This window comes from Hyperolius riggenbachi, chromosome 11 (genome assembly GCF_040937935.1).
Source record: "Hyperolius riggenbachi isolate aHypRig1 chromosome 11, aHypRig1.pri, whole genome shotgun sequence".
Taxonomy (NCBI): Eukaryota; Metazoa; Chordata; class Amphibia; order Anura; family Hyperoliidae; genus Hyperolius; species Hyperolius riggenbachi.
In genome coordinates this window covers 208,886,436-208,907,279 of record NC_090656.1, presented here as the reverse complement: position 1 = coordinate 208,907,279, position 20,844 = coordinate 208,886,436, and the positions used below count along the sequence as shown (strand labels likewise).

Here is a 20,844-nt window from a genome sequence, read left to right as displayed (position 1 = left end):
CCATCAGGGGGGGACAACTATGACTCCACTGACGGGCCCGAGGCACGCAGGGGGCCCGGGGCCCCTGCCCGAACCCCCCCATGCACAGGGCCTCCGCTAGCTACCACAAGCTGGGTCTTTTGTTTGGACCTCTCTCTTGGGCCTGGCTGCCATCACCCTTGTGCGCCTTGTCCCTGTCCGAATCCCCCTCCTTCCCTCCCTGTGCTCCGGGCTCCCTTCTCCGTTAATACACATGATAGCCCCGATCCACGTGCCAGAACTCGCCGCTCTCCTGCATAGCGTCCTGGCCATAACCATGGTTACTTCCGGTAGGCGCATTCGACGTCATGAGATGTGCATGCCGGAAGTAACCATAGTGACGGTCGGGATGCCATGCAGTGAGCGGGAGAGCGGCGAGGTTCGGCATGTGCATTGCAGCCATGTGAGTTAATGGAGAAGGGGGGCACTGAGCACAGGGAGGGAGGGGAGAGTCGGGGAAAAGACGCACAAGGGTGGGGAAAGCTGGCGCACTAAAGTTGACATGGCTGGGGCCCCAGGGACAAGATATAACACAGGGAGTGTGGGGGGGAGGGGTGCATTAATGACACAGGGGGGAAGCTGGGGGAACGTGAGATGACAAGGGGGGGAAGCTGGGGGTGGACAGGAGATGACACGGAGTGGGGGGGACATTGGTGACATATGGGAGGCTGAGGAGACATGAGATGACAAGAGTCGAAGCTGGGGGGACAAGGTGACAAAGGGAAGCTGGGGGCTAAGAGATGATACGGGGAGCTGAGGGGACATTGATGACATGGGGAAGCTGTGGGACAAGAGAGGTGACACAGGGAAGCTGGGGGGGGGGGGGAGACAAGGCGACAAAGGGAAGACGGGGGGGACAAGATGACACAGGAAGCTGAGGGACATTAATGACACAGGAGGAAGCTGAGGGGACGAGGTGACACGGGGAAGCTGGAGGCACAAGAGGTAACATGGGGAAGCCTGGGGGCACAAGAGGTGACACGGGGGAAGCCGGGGGCACAGGAGGTGACATGGGGGGAAGCCAGGGGCACAGGAGGTGATGGGGGAAGCCAAGGGGCACAAGAGGTGACACGGGGAACAAGAGGTGACACAGATGGGGAAAAAGGTGACAAAGGTAGAACGAGAGGTGACACAGAGGGGGACAAGAGCTGACACAATGACAAAAGCGGCACAAGAGGTGATACAGAGGGGGACAAAATAGGAACAGGGGAACAAAGGTGACGGTGACAAAGACAAACAGATAAACACAGAGGACATGAGGTGACACGAGGGGAACAAAATAGGCAAAGGGGAAAAGAGGTGACACAGACAGACAGAAAAACACAGAGGTACATGAGGTGACACAGAGGGGGACAAAAGAGACACGGGAACAGAGTTAACACAGGCAGAGAAGAGAGAGGTAGCACAAGGGTAAAAGAGGTGACACAGGACAGGCAGACAAAAGAGATAAGAGATTTTTGGTCCATGCTGACATGATAGCATCATGCAAGTAGTTCTGCCCACATGTAATGGCCACACCCACTTCTCACCATGGCGCGCTTTGCGAGCAGCTGCCTTTGCGGGGGGGGGGGGGGGCCTGATGACATGTGAGGGGCCCCAAAATTTCTGATGGCGGCCCTGCTCATAAGACAAAAGCTTTATTTAGCAGTGGCAACAGGTTTCGTGGGTCTAAGCCCACTTCCTCAGGCCAATACAGGTGCCAAAATGATAAACAGCCAAAGGCATTGAGCCCTTTACTGCAGGGAAACCTCATCTTTGTGGGAGGAGATTAGACACAAACTACTGCAGGGAAATTTCACCATTGTGGGAGGGGGAGCAGACACAAATTATAGCAGGGACTCTCACCATTGAAGGGAGCATCAGGGGGGAAAAATTATCTTTACTTACCCGGAGCTTCCTCCAGCCCCTGGCAGCCGTCCTGTGCCCTCACCGCAGCTCCGGTGGCTCCCGATCCCCTTCGGTGCAGATGCTGACCTTGCCAGGTCGGCATCTACTGCCCCTGCGCTAGCGCTGCTGTCAATCATGCTCCTGTAGTCTGGAGTGTTCTGTGTAGGCACAGTACTTCTGACCACGTGAGCGTGATTGACAGCGGTGCTAGTGTCTGAAGGAAGTCCCATAAGTAAATCTCATTTTTTTCCCCTGATGCTTCCGTTTAAAGGAGGAGAGCACACACAAACTACTGTAGGAAAATCTGACCTCTGGTTCCTCTGAGAGATACAACATGCTCAGGGATTGAGAAGACCTCCAGGTTTGGGTGGAGTTGTTCAGCAATTCAGTTGATCTGGGTTTGATTCTATGTAATGTTTTTGTTTTCTGCTGTCTGTGTTTCCGGCAGCCCTCTGTCTTCCCCCGGTGCTAGCCCTAAGTTCAGCAGAAACACTCTCCCTCGGAAGCAGGACAGGTAACCGTGTCTGTCATGGCTGTGTCTGGCCTGCAGGCCGCGTTGTGTTGTCTGTCTGCTGACCACCTGTGCCTTCTGTTGCTTGCAGCCGCCGTCATGGCGCATTGTGTTCCGGTGATCAGAGCTCACCACTGGCACATGGCTTCCTTTCTAGCATGAGGCTGCGGCCTAACAGCTTGTCATCATCACCTCTGTTGTCTGTCATCACGTTCACATGCTTGGAGAAGCCATGGCTATCGGGCTGTGTCTTGTGTGTCTGAGGCTGGTGGTATTACTGACGTCTCTCTTCAGCCTGCTTTGTGGATAGTCTATATAGAGAGTTGTAATTTCAACTTTGTCTAGACTTTCTTGCACCCTTTTTTGAGAAAAAAATGGAAAGCAACAAAATCTCTGCTGAAATTATTTTTCTCTCTCAGTTTTCTCATCTCCTGTCTTATGCCTTTACCTCTACCCTATCCCTAACCCTATGCTCACCACCAAACCTTAACCTCCCCCTGTCCCTAACCCTATCTCCACCTCCTACCCTATACCTAACCCACACCTCTCCCCATCCATACTCCTATCTTCACTCCTTGTCTTATACTAAACCACAATCAGACCCCCTGCCCAGATGTTGGATGTAAAGTGTTCTATGCTGTAGCAGAGGGGTTTGTCCCTGTCAGATCTTTATTCCTGAGATTTCAACCCTGCTCTTGCTGTCCAAGCTCTGTTCTCGGTTTACATTATGCACTTATTTCTACAATGATCCCTCTAGGAGAGGTGACACCAAAATTATTGTACCAGCATCATGGTGTCACTGCCCTTTCTAGTACACTCTCCACAGTTTCGGGCTTGTGCACAAATTTGTGTTGCTTGGCGACACGGGTCGCATCTGGTGGTACGTATGGCACTGTTTTTGCTTTCTGACCCCATTCCAGTACACTGAATGGCTCAGTAGTAATGTCGTGAATTTCACACTTCCGGGTCCTCATTTTCGCACTTCCGGTAATGATCCAATCGGCAGCCAGGCATTATGCGGTTGCTGAATTCAAATGTAAGTTCTGCTTGGAATGCAAAAGAGATATTCAGAGATAATAGACATCAACAAAACCATTGCCAAGGCTGGTCCCCTTACTGTGTGTACAAAGCAAAGCCAATGCACTAGTCATATTGTTTACTATGTTTTATTATGCATTTATATAGTGCTGACTGAGGTTCTGCAGTGCTTTATGGCAAATAATTCATGTCACCAATTGTTCCTCAGCGGTCCTTGCAGTCTGACCTCCCTACCACAGTCTAGGGCCAGTGTTAGACGGAAGCCAATGAATCAGCCAATACTAAGGTTTGGGGTGTGGGAGGAAGCGGGAAGCACATGGCAGAGAGGGGAGAACATGCACACTCTCCACAGATATTGTCCTGGCCAGGAAAGGAACCAGAGTCTAGTGCTGAAAGTGGCACCAGAGTCCCGACAGCCCTTCCAAGAGGCGGGGAGGATCCTTCTGCAGCTCTGCAGCACGTCACCCTTATTATTAATAATCTTTCTCCCTGTTGGCACAAGCCCGGGCTTGGTTGGCAGCCAACTTGATGTTTGCCATAACTTTCAACAAGGGAAAGTCCAGGTCACATGAGGTGCGCGCACTTCTAAACGCTCTCCATAATTGCAGTCTAACGTCATCCGAAACAGTAGCCAGTTACAATATTACCGCTCGTTTCCCAACGAGCGGAACGCGATAATCCAGGGCAGGGAGACTGCCAGCTTAGTAAACAGTATTTATGGAGGGTTCTGTATCCATCACACCAGATAGGAACCAGTCAGAATGTGCCCTGGATAAATGGGTGACACAGATAGGCATGTGACCTTCTGTTGTCCTTTAATCCCCACACACAGACCAGCAGGGATCCCTGAACTGAGGAATAAAAGTGTATATGCGGAATTCAGTCCCTGCGCCGGCAGGATGAAGAAACTGCATATAGTAAAGTAGAACTCCGGTTATAATGGACGAGCAGGTAGAATCCGGCTGCAGCTCGTAGTCTGGCCGTGGGAACCACAGTAGCTGGCAGGCGCCGGTGTATATGCGATGCGATTCTCTCAAGAATGCAATAGCCATTCTGCATTTTTCGTAGGTGATTGAGCACCTATACTTTGTATAGTACTGTTTCCCCAAAAATAAGCCCTAGCTGTAAAGAAAATCAGACGCTATGCTAGTGTGTGGGGTGGTGTGCTTCCCCCTCCTTTCACCTATAAACGGCTGCAGTATCCTAGGATGGTCGGCGCCCTTTGACCCGGTCACTGCTCATGCGCTGTATGCTCCCCTCTTGTCATAATAATCAATGTGCGTGCGCTCCCATGCACATGCTTATGCGGTCACAAAGAAGCCGGCCCAGCATACAGCGTATGAGCACCAACCGGGTCAAAGGGTGCCAACCATCTTAGGATACTGCAGCCATTTACAGGCAAATGGAGGTGGACACAGCCACAAGGGAGGTGCAGTAAGATACTGCACACCTTCCCATACACTAACATAGCGTCTCACTAACATACCCCTCAAAATATAAGACATCCCCAAAAATAAGCCCTAGCACATCTTTTGGAGGAAAAATTAATATAAGACAGTGTCCTATTTTCGGGGAAACACTGTAGCACTGGAAAATCGCATAGCTATGCGCTCTTTCTATGTTTCGGCTATCCAGAATATTTTCCCTTTGTTTTTTTCTCCCGACGCAAATCGCAAACACACCGCAATAGTTTCATACACCTGAAGGATGGCGGCAGAATCCTGGTAGTGGAGAATACACAGAAATGCGATCACATAGCGTTTTCGATCATGTTTCTTATACCTGGTACACACAATGCAATTTTCCATCACATTGATGGTCGAATCGATTATATACGGCAGGTCTGATCTGACTTCCAATTGTTTTTCTGATCGATTTTCCGATCACTTCTATACAGAAAAACAATTGGAAATTAAATTGGACCTGTTGTAAATAACCGATTCGACTGTCAATCTGACGGAAAATTGCATCGTGTGTACCAGGCATAAGTAGAAAGGCGCCCTGATTACTATGGACAGAGCTGTGGATTTAGGCACTTTATGACAAAGATGGAATTAAGCTGAAAAACATCCCCTTAACGTAAGCTTTTTGTACTTCTCACAAACGTGGCCTTGTGAGTGTCCTCCTTGCACGTTTCACACGGTCCTGTGTTTTGCACGTTTGTGTTTCAGTCCTGTCCCCCCCGCCCGCTGTAACGTTTGGCTGATCCCTGAATATCTCCACCTCCCGCTGGCTGTACCCCTTCTCTAAAATGATCTCTCCTCTCTTAACTTTGCTGCAGTGACCCCCATCTCGATAGAAACACACTGCCTAAGAAGGGATTCAGGTATTGGCACCCTGGTGACTTTATACATAGTGTCCTTGTGGTTTGCAAACACTTTTGACGTGTTTTCAGTGTTGCAGTTATTGACATTATTGTTTTTGTTTTTTATTTCCATTTATTAAAAATGTTTGTATTGCATGTGAAGGGTTGGCGGTATGTTATGTGCTACATCAATTAATTGTAACTGTAAACGTTTTGATAAACAAGAAGTAACATGATAAAAAAAGACAAAATCCATGGATATGATTGAAGAATTGGGTAGCAGTGATGTCACCCAGGAGGCGTCCAATGAGAGCATGGAAATCAAGCGTGATGTCACTGTGGTGGTATAACGTTGCAAGTCAAAAATTATATTGCATATTCAGCAAAAAGGGTTGAAGAACAATGAATGTCCTGTTTGTGTTTTTTATTTATTCGCTGCATGCTATGGTGTTTATTGCTGTGTGATTGCTTGGAAGTTAATGCTCAGCATATGGTTTTTGTGTTACGCAAATAATAAAATGCTGAACAATTCAATGGCCTCAATTCACTAAGCTTATCTCCTGTCTTTGAATGCCGTTTCTAGAGTTATCACCATGGTGACGAGGCATGTAGTATTCAGGAAACATTTTACCTCAAGCAAACCTAAAGTTAACTCTTCTGTCTTTTAAGTTAACTCTTCAATCCTTAAAATAACTCCAGAGTTAAAGACAGGCTGTTTATTAACTGCGTGTGAAAAAAACTACAGAGGAGGTAACGTAAGGAATGGAGAGATAAGATAACTCTCTCAGTGTGTGGAGGTAAGTTTTTTTCTTGCCTTATTATCTCCAGCATGATCTTAGTGAATTGAGGCCATTATTGTCTCAAGTACAAGGTGATGATTGAGACATTGAGGTCTTTTTTTTGCTGTTTTAGGCCTTGGTCAGGTTTGGCTCTTCTCTGAACAAATCAGTTTCTGTTGCTCGATCTTAAAAGCACACCTGAAACGAGAGGGATATGGAGGCTGACATATTTATTTCTTTTTAAAGAATGCAGATTGCCTGGCTGTCCTGCTGATCCTCTGCCTCTAATGTTTTAGCCATAGACATGGAACAAGCATGCAGATCCGCTGCTCTGACTGAAGTCTGACTGGATTAGCCGCATGCTTGTTTCAAATGTGTGATTTAGAAACGGCTGCAGCCAAAGAGATCAGCAGGACTGCCAGGCAACTGGTATTGTTTAAAAGGAAAGGAGGAAGTTTAACTGGAAACAAATATGGCTGCCACCACACATACCTCTCACTTCAGGTTTCCTTTCAGAGAATTCCATGAGGTGTCAACGGATTGGGAATTAAAAAGCAGGACTGTGGAGTCGGTACAAAAATCATGCAACTTGGACTCCTCAGTTTATGAGACCACCCACTCCAGGTTCCTAAAAATAGCTTTGACTCCGACTCCATGGCCCATTCATTCTTTTTTATTTAAAGCGGACCTGAACTCAGAACTTTCTCTCTGCTCAAAAAGAGACACAACAGCATAATAAGCTTTAAACAAACCATTTCTTTGTTACAGCTGATAAAAATCCTTAAATACATCTGCACTGTTTCTACTTCCTGATTCATGGAAGCAAACCTATTGTTAACATCCTGTGCTTTCAAACGGGCTTATATGCCATTGGCAGTCATGTGACACAGGGGAGGATCAAATTACAACTTGTGATTAGACACAGATGAGGTGGAATTAGACAGGCTAAACTCTCTAAATACATACAGGGTGCATTTCTCTGTTTTCCTTCTGTCCTGTGCAAGAATTCATGTCCACTTTAAAGGGAACCAGAGACTAAGCACCCTCATGTATTTTACCATATATATCAGTGGGAACATTAGAGAAAACACCTACCTTGCTTTCTGTTTCATTCTGCACAGCTTGCTTCTAATCAGCCCTGATAAAATCCCTCACTGAGCGTTCAGTCTGGCTTTGCTCAGGAATATTTATAGCTCAGTCTGTGTTCTCTCATGTCTTTTCAAGTCCAAGCCTGCCCCCTGCTGGCTCCGCTCAGGAATCATTATAGCTGAGCCATTATAGCAAAGCCAGACTGAATGCTCAGTCGGGGATTTTATCAGGTCTGATAAGATACAAGATTTGCAGTGCAGATGAAACAGAAAGCATGGTAGGTGTTTTCTCTAATGTTCCCACTGACCTATATGGTAAAATACATGAGGGTGCTTCGTCTCTGGTTCACTTTAACCTTCGAAAGTCAGAAATAACTAATTAGTCAGAGAGATAAATAGGGAAACAAACTAGCTGACAGATCCAAACATAATAGAATCACCTTGAAGTACAATAGACTCTGCCTGGTAGAATGTGCTTGCCTTAAAAATATTCTTTCAAAAAAAGAATGTACTTGCCTTCCGGCAAGAGCTATAGAAGTGCCTTCCTCCGAGTCATTTCAAATAAAGGCAAATAGTGGGTCAGGAGGGACAGTGGGATGACATGCAAACAAGCAGCTTATGGCAGGTGGGGTAAGCGTTCTTATTTGGCACTAGTTTGTCAATATTGTTGATAAGATCCAGTGTGCCGCTTGGTTAATAACATTGTGGGACACGTGTACACATGACATGTTATCAGCTTGGACCCCGCAGAACACACCTCTCAGACAAGTTTTCTCTATTTCTCCTGGAGATATTTGATGTTAGCACAGGCCATGCATTAGCTTACAGCACAGGAAGCTGGAGGTGTGGGAAGATAAAAGGGCATCACAGGGGTAGATAAGGATCACAAGAGGTATTACTCTTCTATCACAAACAACTTCAGTGGATGCAGGTGGCCACCCAATAACTCACAAATCCTTTGCAACACTGGGTGGCCATACAATCATTGATTCCGAACGATGCCACAAATTATACCCACCGATTAATCGATTTAATCTCATGGGTCTACAGACGATAACTTTTGAAGGCTAAAAATATTTTTAAAAGATATAAATTGTTACTGTTGACCCTGTTCAATGTCCAATCAAATGACACCTCATGGATTCCTCCTTTAAGTAAGACAGTGAGATTATGTTGTGATTAACGCCGGTTTCTGACAGTTTTGGGGGCCATTCTCTGCACTGCAGAAATTCCCAGGAGAAGAGCCAGGAACTGTAGGAGGGAGATCTCCCTACTGGAATTTTGGTGGTGTTGTGGGGTCACCCGACCCCATCTGATGCTGACAGGAATTTCACCCTGGTGGACTTCAGTGAATCAGTGGGAATATCTTCCCACCAGTTTACAGCTCAGTTCCTACAGTTTCTACCCACCATGAGGCGTTTCCACAGCTCCTTGTGGTAGCTCCCTCTGCCTGTTGTACTCCGAGCAATGTAAACTCATGATCAATTGGAGGAAGAGGGGGTTATATGGTCTGTGCAGACGTGGAGACATGAGAAATGGCCTGCAGATATCTCACCACTGACTTCCCTCAGAGGTACAAGGAGTCAGAGGATGGGCCTGCCCACCAGACCCCCATCTAGTGCTGACATCACTCTCGGGTGGGTGGACTGACCCTTTCACCTTGCCTTGTGTGCGGACACGGTAATTACTTCTATCCAGCACATGTGGAAACCATGTCTCTCATTACTTTATGCCGCATCGTCATCTGTGAATAATGTTTAGCCTTTGCCAGGTTTTCTGCAGTTGTTTCGTCTGTTCTATTCAAGAATTATCCACGTTGATAGTTTGTGCACGGCTGATAAATTCGTCACGTCATTGTCTGTGAATAAAGTGAACCTTTATTTTCCTGGCTTCACCCAGGTATGCTCCGTCAGTCCCGCTCCGCAGTCAGGATGATGCCAAGGAGTGGCTGCGATCTCATTCGGCTGGAGGGCTACAAGATACAGCCAGCAGTTCCCCGTTCTCACCTGGCTCCAGTATCACATCTCCCTCCGGGACCAGGTTCAACTTCGCTCAGCTGGGTGAGTAGAGGGTACAGTCCGACCATGGCTGAAAACTGGTGGAAGAAGCCACCTCAGGGTGGCAGGGGGTGGGTTTCTGGGGGTCTGGTGAGTAGATTGTACAGTCCGACCATGGCTGAAAACCGGTGGAAGAAGCCACCTCAGGGTGGCAGGGGGTGGGTTTCTGGGGGTCAGGTGCCATGATTTCACTAGGTGAGAAGATGGTACAGACCAAACATGGCTGAAAACGGGTGAAATAAGCCACCTCATGTTGGCAGGGGGTGGGTTTCTGGGGGTCAGGTGAGTAGATTGTATAGTCCAACCATGGCTGATAACTGGTGGAAGAAGTGTCCTCGGGTTAGGAGCTGGTTGGTTTGGGGGGGGGGGGGGGGTGGAGTCAGTTGCCATTGTTTCACTGGGTGACTGAGTAGATAGGGTTTCTGGGGGTCAGGTGCCATGATTTCACTAGGTGAGAAGATGGTACAGACCAAACATGGCTGAAAAAGGGTGAAATAAGCCACCTCAGGTTGGCAGGGGGTGGGTTTCTGGGGGTCAGGTGATTAGATTGTATAGTCCAACCATGGCTGATAACTGGTGGAAGAAGTGTCCTCAGGTTAGGAGGTGGTTGGTTGGGGGGAGTGGAGTCAGTTGCCATTGTTTCACTGGGTGACTGAGTAGATGGTATAGTCCAAAGGCTGACAAAATGGTGGAGGAAGCCACTTCAGGTTAGCAGGGGTTGGGGGTGGTGGGGGAGTCCGGTGCCCTTGTTTCAGTGGGTAAGTAGATGGTACAGTCAGACCATAGCTGGGAAAATGGTGGAGGAAACCATGTCGGGTTAGCAGGGGATAGGTTTTGGAACAGATAAGATCAGATTTGATCTGACGGGGATCTCACGGTCTGGTGGCTATATGTAAGTGTATGGCCACCGAAAATGTCCTTCAGAGGGGTTCACAATCTAATTATGCCTAGCTTAGTGTATGGCCAGATTTTGGAGAGAGCTAGTTAACCCACGAGTGTGTTTTTTGGGTTGTGGAAGAAAACTGAAACACTTGGAGGAAACTCACACAGACGCATGGAGACTGCATGCTCTATACACATAGTGCCCTGAATCCAGTGTGTGGCAGTGATGCTGCAACATATGAGGTCTGAAGACTTAGTAGCCCATTATATGCCATGTATATAATCAAATATCTAATAATTGGCCCAGCCAGCCTAACAGGATGACATTGTAATCTTTCTGTTTGTGGTTTATGTTTCCTCCTCCAGCAAGTCCTACAGCCTCGTCACAGATGAGTTTGTCCAACTCGGCCATGTTGCGCACTCACAGCCTGTCCAACACCGACGGGTCGTCCTGCGACCCCTACGGAGAACCGCGATTCAGAAACAGCTCCATGTCGCTGGACGAGAAGACCAGAACCATGAGCCGCTCAGGATCTTTCCGCGATGGCTTTGAAGAAGGTAAGTGTCATCAACAAGATGGCTGCCATTGTGTCACCTGACCTACTTCCTGTCTCCATCAAAAAGATATAGAGACTAAAACCTGTGACCAATATTCCAGTGTCTGCCTCTCTTATCTGTAAATCCTTTTTTTTTTTACCATGAGGTTCTTATAACACCAGATCCCCACACCCACCAGATCCAATTTCCAGACTGTATTGTACTTGGTTTCATTCACTACCTCACATGGCTTTCTGTACTATCAAGGGGCAAAGCTGATCCTTGCTACAAACTGAATCATTTTCTAATCACTCTTTTGTCTGTACAAAGAAGGCTTACATTTCTCCTGTATGTCCTAGTAGTGTAAACAGGAACTGGCCTTAGAGAGTCAAAATAACATAATGGACAAAACTTTTTTTTTTACAATATTATTTTATAAATTATTATTCAGTGTTTGCCCATTGTAAAATCTATTAAAAGCGGCAACATCTTTAGTATTGGCAGGTGATCTCTACGGAATGTTTGTTTAGTGAGCGCTCTAAAGCCAAAAGATTTCTGGTCTCCTAGAATGCTTTGGTTGGGTGCATAATAAATGACCTGGGTGGGAGGCGGGGCTACATACCAATATACAGTAATATATATTTCTTCCGATTGTTAAAAGCGGAACTGAAGTTAATTTCAAAACAAACAGCTTCCCTTACCTGGGGCTTCCCCAAGCCCCTAGCAGCCGTCCTTTCCCGCGCTGGTCCTCCACGATTCTTCATTCAGTTACTTTCGGTTTTGCCGCCGGGCCACTGCATCTGCTCGGCTCTGGCCATGCGTATCCTTTGCGTTCCAGTCCACAATAGCGCTATTGCAGACCTGAACACGTACAAAGGATATGCTTGACAGGGCTGCGCAGGCCTCGACTGTGCAGGAGTCGAGGAACGGAGCGGCGGGGGGAGAACGGAGGATCGTGGAGGACCGGCGCGGGAAAGGACGGCTTCTGGGGGTTTGGAGAAGCCACAGGTAAGTGAAACCGTTTGTTTTAAAATTAACTTCAGTTTCACTTTAAGGTGCGGAAACCAGGAACATTAACATAAAAGTGGGTATCCTGAATAATTTACTGCGTTCTGCTATATGTCACTACAGTTCCTCTTTAAAATCTGCTTAGCTCCTCACTCCAGCGCATGAGCTGTACTGTTGTGGTAATGGACAGATGTATATTCAGTGTGCTGACTTATATGTGTCGATCTTTCCAGCGGATTGGAAGAGGATTTTTTACCAGTAGGGTGCAAGGTTTGAGTGACAGGATTTTCGCATCCACATACCTTTGTGCTGCATCAGTCATAACAAAGATATCTGTGTAGCCCCTCCATAGATTTATATTTTGATTTGGTGTGGAATCCTCCTTTAACATCCCAGAATCCTTTGCTGCTGCACAGAACAAGCACCATTCTCCTCCCATGGCTGTGCTTTGTGCACCTTTAATGCCTGTGGGTAATCTTGTCAGCACCTTATCAGGGCTGCAGTTAAAAATGCCATCAGCAGCTTCTCATGGCCTCGGCCCAGCTGTCCGTATTTGCCGGGACGGCGCTGAGGGGCGAATACCTGATAGTTTATACATTGCTTTCTGCAGGATATTGTGCTCACACAAGAGATGACATTTCAACTTCAGGCAGCTGTCAGTGTCTGACATTACACCTGTGGGAAAAGTGCCTCGGCGAAAGAGTGCCTGTCACAGAACACCAACACACCTGCCAGACGTTGCTCTGATAGAAGGAGCTGTTGTGGGACCCCATGTCCAGGACAGTGAAGCTGTACTTGTCTGACTATCTGGTACCAGTGTGTCGCCCACAAGTCAAACAATGACACCACATATTAATGGCTTCTTGCTTCACAGAGGCTTGCTTTAGTTCTTATAGGTGGATTGAAAAGTCGCAACCCTGAAACAGGCATGTGGCTAATTCAGTCAGACTTCAGTCAGAGCACCCGATCTGCATGCTGGTTTAGGGTCTATGGTTAAAAGTATTAGAGGCAGAAGATCAGGGAACAGCCAGGCTACGTGCATTTGTTAAAAGGAAGTAATTATGGAAGCCTCTCATCTTCCATTAATGTGATCCCACCGTAAGACTCCTAGTTCACAGTGTGCTGTGATTCAGTTGTGTACAGCACATACAATCTTCAGGCTTTCCGAAACCTCATCTGGCAGAGTTTGCCGCCTCAGGCAGACAAGCTTAATACAGTTCAGGTTTCCCTTGTACTTTCTGTAGCGCTTGTCACTTATTAAAAGAGATCGGATATCCCAAACTGCACCAGTAAAACTCGAGGCCGCACTATAAGTTATCTGATCTGTGAACGGACACTGTTATGTTGTAGCGGAGTGTAACAGCATCCTTTGGGAGGAACTCCGGGGTATTACCAGGGGGCTTCCGCTGTATGATTACTTATAATAAACTTGCTTATCTGCCACCTGGGTCACTCCCATATGATTGTCTCCCCTGTACCTTATAGAGGCGGGCACAGGCCTGCTGTCTCTCACCAGTGAGGCAGCCAATCAAAGCAATTGGTTAGGGAAAAAAAGTGAGATTAGGATAAGGGAGCCATATGGGCCATGTAGGGAAATAATGCTATAATATGTAGAGAAGTTAAAGGACATCCGAGGTGAAAATAAACTGATGAGGAAAACCATTGTATCTATCCTCCTTCTCCTAAAATGACTTTTTTTTTTTTTTTTTTTTTTTTTTTTTTTTAGATATCCCACAGTTTCATTTTATATTTAAATCTAGTTTTTAAGTAACTGTTCCACTGTCTCTGCTCAATGACACCTTCATTGAAGTATGCCAGAGCTCAAATCTATGAATTATTCACCCTTTTTATCTCTTTCCTGCTCCAGGAAGCCATTTACTGACAGGAAAGTAGTTTATGCTGGGTACACACGATATGTTTTTCTGCTCGATTTTCCACCTGATCGTTTTTTCTGTTCGATTCTGTGCTCGATTCTCTCATCTTCCGCTCGTTTTTATCTTCTTCCATTCACTTCTATGAGATATTGAGCCAAAAAACTATGGGAAGGAATATCGGACATGTTGGAAATTATCTATCGAACCCATCTATCGGGAGTGAAAATGTATGGTGCATTCCCAGCATTATGGCTGTAATTATCAGTGAGGGTTATGCTATGGTCTGACCCGGTCCCAACCCGGATAGAATCTGTCACTTGCGTACCTGATGTTAAACTCTTTCAGGCAAAGAAAAAAAAGGAACACAGCATAGTTATTTGTGCACTAGGCACTGTACACACCCATGTCTATCTCATCATGTCACCTCGTGTGTCCTTTAACCCTCTGGGCGATACAATTGCATCGCCCAGGAGGGGGCGCAGCACTTTTTTCTTAATTGTTTCTTTTTTAAATCATGTAGCAAGCCCTGGGCTCGCTACATTATAGCCGCTGCGCAGCGGCATCCCCCCCACCCGTTCAGAACGGGATTTCCTGCTGGGCTTCCCCGGTCGCCATGGCGACGGGGCGGGATGACGTCACCGCACTGATTGGCCAGGCTGCGCAAGGGGTCTGGGGGGGGGGGGGGCTGCGCGGCACGGCGGGTAGCGGCGGATCGGCGGGTAGCGGCGGCGATCGGAAGTTACACGCAGCTAGCAAAGTGCTAGCTGCGTGTAACAAAAACAAATTATGCAAATCGGCCCACCAGGGCCTGAGAAATCCTCCTGCGCGATATACCCCGAGCTCAGCTCAGGATTATCGCTCAGGAGGTTAAGGAGGAACTGAAGTGAAAATAACATAATGAATACATTTTTTTTTTTTTTGCAATATTCATTTATAAATCATTTAGCTCATTGTAAAATCTTTCCTCCCTCTGATTTACATTCTGAAATTTATAACATGTGGCGACATCTTTAGTCATGGCAGGTGCAGGTCTGCGGAATGTTTGTCTCTGTGAATTCCAAAACCAGCAAAAAATAATGTCTGGTCTCCCAGAATGCTCTGGGAGGAGAGTTTTGCATAGCTGAACAGCATAGGCTAAGCATCACTGGGAGGGCAGGACTACATACCAATCTATAGATACCGGTATATGAAGTGTTTCTGATGTTGAAACTGGGATACAGGATTGCAATAAAAGTTGGGTTCCTGAATAAGTTACTGAGTTCTACTATATGTCGCTACAGGGCCTCTTTATACTTTGTCCCATTTTCATCCTGTGTCTTACTACAGTGATACTGGTTAGTGGAACTTCTATTGGGATGTTTTTGCCATTGTGTAACAGTAGTAACAACCTGATACAAATTGTCCCTTTTCTAGATAAAAAAAAAAGTCTGCAGCCAGACATCAGAGAGTTTTTATGAATTAGCAAAAGGGTACACAGTATGGCTTATTGGACAGTGCATTAGATTACCCGAGTAGAATGGTCACATGACCTTCATCTGACAGCGTGACCTAGACCCAGCTCTTCATCTCACAAAAACAAGAATGGATAGAAGTCACATGACCTTCAAAGCATTGGTCACGGTATATCACTGCTGTTATACCCATAATCCGGTACCTTGTTGCTCCAGAGACACATGGTGGATTCCATCACCTCTAGACACACAACCGGCCAGGCTGGTTCATCATCGTCACATGCTGTCTGTTATGGCCTACGGGAGTCATCACTGAACACAAACAACTGTAGTGTCATTGTATTGCCAGCAAACAGCACAGAGGCCACACACAAATAACTCAGCCTATGACCTTATTTGTGAAAAGTGAAGCAATGAAAAGCGTGTTGGGTGGGGATCCACAGCAGCCAATCAAATCGCATGCCATGTTTGTACGGCTTAAAGGACAACTGTAACGAGAGGGATATGGAGGCTACCATAGTTATTTCCTGGCTGTCCTGCTGATCCTCTGCCTCTAATACATTCAGCCATAGACCCTGAACAAGCATGCAGCAGATCAGGTGTTTCTGACATTATTGTCAGATCTGACAAGGTTAGCTACATGCTTGTTTCTGGCGTGATTCAGACACTTCTGCAGCCAAATAGATCAGCAGGGCTGCTAGGCAATGTGTATTGTTTAAAAGGAAATAAATATGGCAGCCACCATATACCTCTCACTTCAGTTGTCCTTTAAAGAGAACCCGAGGTGGGTTTTAAAAATCCTATTAGCACACAGAGGCTGGGTCTGAATATAATGCCCAGCCTCTGTTGCTATATTGTTCTCCCCCAGATCCCCCCTGCGCTCTGCTGGACCCCATAAATCAAACCGTAATGCTAGCGACACGCAGCGTGTTGATAACTGACTGTTTACATGGTCACTGTCACTTTCACCGCTCCCCCACCTCCATATCGTCACTCCCCCGCTGATTGGAGGGAAGGGAATGCAGGCCGGGAGCGGAGATATAGAAGAGGCGGAGGAGCAGCAGAGAGAGACAGTTACCATGTAAACAGTCAGCTATCGACACGTTGCGTGTCGCTAGCACGGCGGTTTGATTTATGGGGGACAGCAGAGCGCGGGGGGGGGGGGGGGAGAACAATACAGTAACAGAGGCTGGACATTATATGCAGACCCAGCCTCTGTGTGCAATTAGGATTTTTTAAACCCACCTCGGGTTTTCTTTAACCGCTTGGCGACTGCTCCACACCGTGGCAGCCCCAGGACCACTCCTACGCAGATTGGCGTGAACGCGGCAGCAGCCCCAGGACCACTCCACTATTTTGTAAAAAATTGCCTGGCACGGCTGTCCCCTCTGGAGGCACAAGAGCGATCGGATTTATTAAAAATAAAACAAATATATAAAAAATATATACAAACATCCTAGCAGCATCACAGCCCACCAACAGATAGTTCTGTTGGTGGGCAGAAAGGGGGGAGGGGGGGAGAATGACTTGTGTGCTGAGTTGTACGGCCCTGCAGCAAGTGGTGTAGTGGCCTAAATTGTAAAAAATAGCCTGGTCACTAGGGGGGTGTAAGCCTACGGCCCTGAAGTGGTTAAAGCACTTTACAAGTTCAAATCAGAATTCAAAGGTAAATTGTAAACTCTGACATAAATATGGGTAGACTTTTCAAAGTCAATCTCTCTCTCTGTCTCTCTCTCTCTGTCTCTCTCTGTCTCTGTCTCTCTCTCTGTCTCTCTCTCTCTCACACTCTCACAGTCAGACAGATCTGTGTGGAGGGGATTGATCAGATCTGCCCCATATATGTGTGTATGAGAGATGTGGTACCCCCTTCTGATCTCTTGACTTTATCTTGCAGTGCACGGCTCCTCCCTGTCTCTGGTGTCCAGCACTTCCTCAGTCTACTCCACGGTAAGTAACCCGCCTCCCCGCATGTCAGCTGACTGTCTCTGTCATGGCACAGACCGCAAGAAAAAGCTAGAAGTGTTACAGTACTTTTCCAAGCCGATTAAAAATGCAAACGCATCAAATATACATTTGTTCCAGATTCAAATGCACTATAAATGACTTTTTCCTATCTCACTATCACTTACAGTAGGCAGTAAAAATATGACAGATCTGACAGGTTTTGGCCTAGTCCATTTCCTCATGGAGGATACTCAAGGTTTTCTTTATTTTTAAAAGAACTTCCTAAACTGCAGGTTCTCAGTCCACCTGCTAAAATAGCGTGCAAAAGAGCAGGGGGGCTGCGCAAGAACTTAGATCCATTCCAATATGTGCTTTTGTAAACAATAAAGGAAATTCTGAGAATTCCCCGTGAGGAGATGGACTAGTCCGAAATCTGTCAGATTTGTTCTGCCTTCTGTAAGCGACAACAACATAGGAAGAAAATAATTCATAGTGCATTGTACTCCGGGAGAAATGTACCTCTTATAAATATATATTAAAAATTAGCAATTTTTCGTGATAGTGGTCATTTAACTATTACTAATCTGGGAGTTTTTAAATTGCGTGCAGGAAAAGTTTTCAGTATGCTATCTGGACTGGAATCCACTGGTGGAAGCTGATTACAGCATCTGGGATACAAGCTATAGAAGGGGTTTGGTTTCTATGTTCAGACGAGTTGAATAAGAGTAATAAGTGGAAAACACAGACACATTTTTGTAGAACTTGGCAGTCAGTTATGTGAAGCAGATCCAAACAAACACAAGAGGCCTGTGATAGCTTCCCAGTGACATCATGCTATTGTGCTGAGCAGCTACATGGGTGGAGCCCTACAGACTTGCCTGAAGTGCAGATGTACATTGGCTGCATTCACATATTACACCTTCTCATTAAAGCCCATCTGAACTCTTTAGGCACATTTTCCACTTCCTCAGGAAACATTCTAATCGGCAGTAAAAATTGTTTCGGCTTCTCCCACCTCTTCTGTAACTATAGAGAGTCTGTTATTCGCATAGTTTTCCTCCCATGTGTGCATGGAGGGAGCCATCTTAAATTCCACACGTTGTTTTAACACTTTCTGCTCTAGAAACCTGAGCACGATATGCTATATTATTATTCACATAAAGCTGATATACACAATGCTAGATGTTCATCGTCAGAGATGCCCTTCTGTGATTGTCTCATATACCTCAAATCCCGTCCCATCAACCACCTCTATAGTTCCTGCAGTGCAGCACCTCCCACTGGTCATGCATCGCTGTAATTTTGTTGTAGTTCCTGCAGTGCAGCATCTACCACTGGCCCTGAATGTCTGTGGGTGTTTTTTTTTTTTTTAAGTTCCTGCAGTGCAGCACCTTCCACTGGTCCTGCACTTTAGTTCTGTTGTAGTTCCTTCAGGACAGCACCTTCCACTGGTTCTGCAGCTCCACAGTCCTGTTGTAGTTCCTGCAGTGCAACACTCCCCACTGGTCCTATACCTCTGTAGTTCTGTTGTAGTTCATGCAGTATAGCACCTCCCATTTGTCCTGCACTTTTGTAGTTCTGTTCTAGTTCCTGCAGGACAGCAACTCCCACTGATCCTGCACTTCTGTGGTTCTGTTATAGTTCTTGCAGAGCAGCACCTCCCACTGGTTCTGCACTTCCTTAGTTCTATTGTAGTTCCTGCAGGACAGCACCTCTCACTGATCATGCACTTCTGTAGTTCTGTTGTAGTTCCTGCAGAACAGCACCTCCCACTGATCCTGCAATTCTGTAGTTCTGTTGTAGTTCCTGCAGGACAGCACCTCCCATAGGTCCTGCACTTCTGTAATTCTGTTGTAGTTCCTGCAATACAGCACCTCCCACTGGTTCTGCACTTCTGTAGTTCTGCTGTAGTTCCTGCAATACAGCACCTCCCACTGATCCTGCACTTCTGTAGTTCTGTTGTAGTTCCTGCAGGACAGCACCTCCCACTGAACGTGCGCTTCTGTAGTTCTGTTGTAGTTCCTGCAGGACAGCACCTCCCACAGGTCCTGCACGTCTGTAGTTCTGTTGAAGTTCACGCAGTTTAGCACCTCCCACTGGTCCTGCACTTCTGAAATTCTGCTGTAGTTCCTCCAGGGCAGTTCCTCCCACTGTTTCTTCACCTCCCCTTTCCATAGAACTGAACAGGTTTCTCAATAGTTAGCCAAGCAGCAAATCTGTACAGCTATTCCTAAACTCTCAAACTCTGAAATGATCATAAAAACAAGCAACATTAACATCTTTATGTAGTGGAATAAAAAAGGGTGCATCCCTAGTCTCTGTTTTTGTGTGACGGTCCTTTTCTCTGCCCCAAGCTTCACCCGTATAGTGATGAATTAAGTAATTCTATGAGGAGAGTATCAAGTGATGCTGACGAAAATCAGAAAAAGAAACAGAGGAAGAAGGGAAAGATTTAAAAGCTCTGCTTCAGTCTTAAAGTGGAACTACAGTCAGGATTTCCCCTCCACTTCCGCAGATTAGCCACACCATAATAATTTATAGGGAAAAACAATTATTTGGTTAAAAAAAAACCTGAACAAGGTTAATAGACTGTGTTTCACTTTTCTTCCTTTGATTTTTAACTGCAGTTTATAAAGGTGGGCTGACATGGCAGAAAGAGTGTATTTGGAGGATTCAGTGTGACTGTAAGCAGAGAAGAGAACTTTTATCTCACTGTAAGAGTTTTTTGAATGAATGCGATGATCTAAAACCTAGGTTCTCAACGTGTGGTACGCGTACCCCAGGGGGTACTTCTGATGGTTCCAGGGGGTACTCGGGCTTCATATACTTAGCCAAGAATAACACATTTAGCGTTTTAGAAAATTACAATTCTTATATAAACAACTCCAAATTAGTATTTTTAGCTAATTAAAAGCAATATTAAATGCTTGGAAATTGTTTAGAACCAATTATCATGTACTATGATTAAATATATATTTGTCAAGGGGTACTTGTGATAATGTTTACTATGCTAGGGGGTACTTGGTCAGTACAGGGTATTAAAAAGGGGTACATACCAATAAAATGTTGAGAAACACTGATCTAAAACATCCATGCAATATTAGCCCACATCCCTACTGTACTATGAACTGGGAGGACTTGCGACTTTTACACAGGTGACATTACTTAGCAAGTAGCATAACTTTATGGACAGTAAAGAGTAGGGAAGGTTGTAGCTAATGATATGATACGCATGTGTCCGCTGTGCTGCCTATAAGGCCCCAGTATTTCAACCCAGTAAATGAAGTCTGACCCATTGTCAGTGGGACTCTATCTCTGTCCACAATCACCAGCGGCCAGGTCAGACGCAACCCCTCCACTGCCCACTCTGCCTCGCCTGCGTTCAACCCTTCTCATCGTTTGCACAGGAATGTGAGACACCAGCTGCTCTTGTTGCAACAAGACTGTTTGCAGTGCGCGACGCTG

At 46.3% G+C, this 20,844-nt stretch overlaps 1 protein-coding gene across 10 annotated transcripts in view; it reads left to right on the top strand.

Moving 5' to 3' along the window:
• NAV2 (neuron navigator 2) overlaps window positions 1-20,844 on the top strand; it is a 629,613-nt gene that overhangs the window by 572,424 nt on the left and 36,345 nt on the right. For 7 of the 10 annotated variants that reach the window (XM_068260211.1, XM_068260209.1, XM_068260208.1 and 4 more), the window contains 5 exons: window positions 2,354-2,419; window positions 5,736-5,780; window positions 9,526-9,686; window positions 10,932-11,123; window positions 17,330-17,382. In XM_068260211.1, coding sequence (XP_068116312.1) covers window positions 2,354-2,419; window positions 5,736-5,780; window positions 9,526-9,686; window positions 10,932-11,123; window positions 17,330-17,382 — 517 coding nt within the window. The remainder of the gene's footprint in view (window positions 1-2,353; window positions 2,420-5,735; window positions 5,781-9,525; window positions 9,687-10,931; window positions 11,124-17,329; window positions 17,383-20,844) is intronic. The other 3 variants (XM_068260213.1, XM_068260212.1, XM_068260210.1) reach the window with 2 other exon arrangements.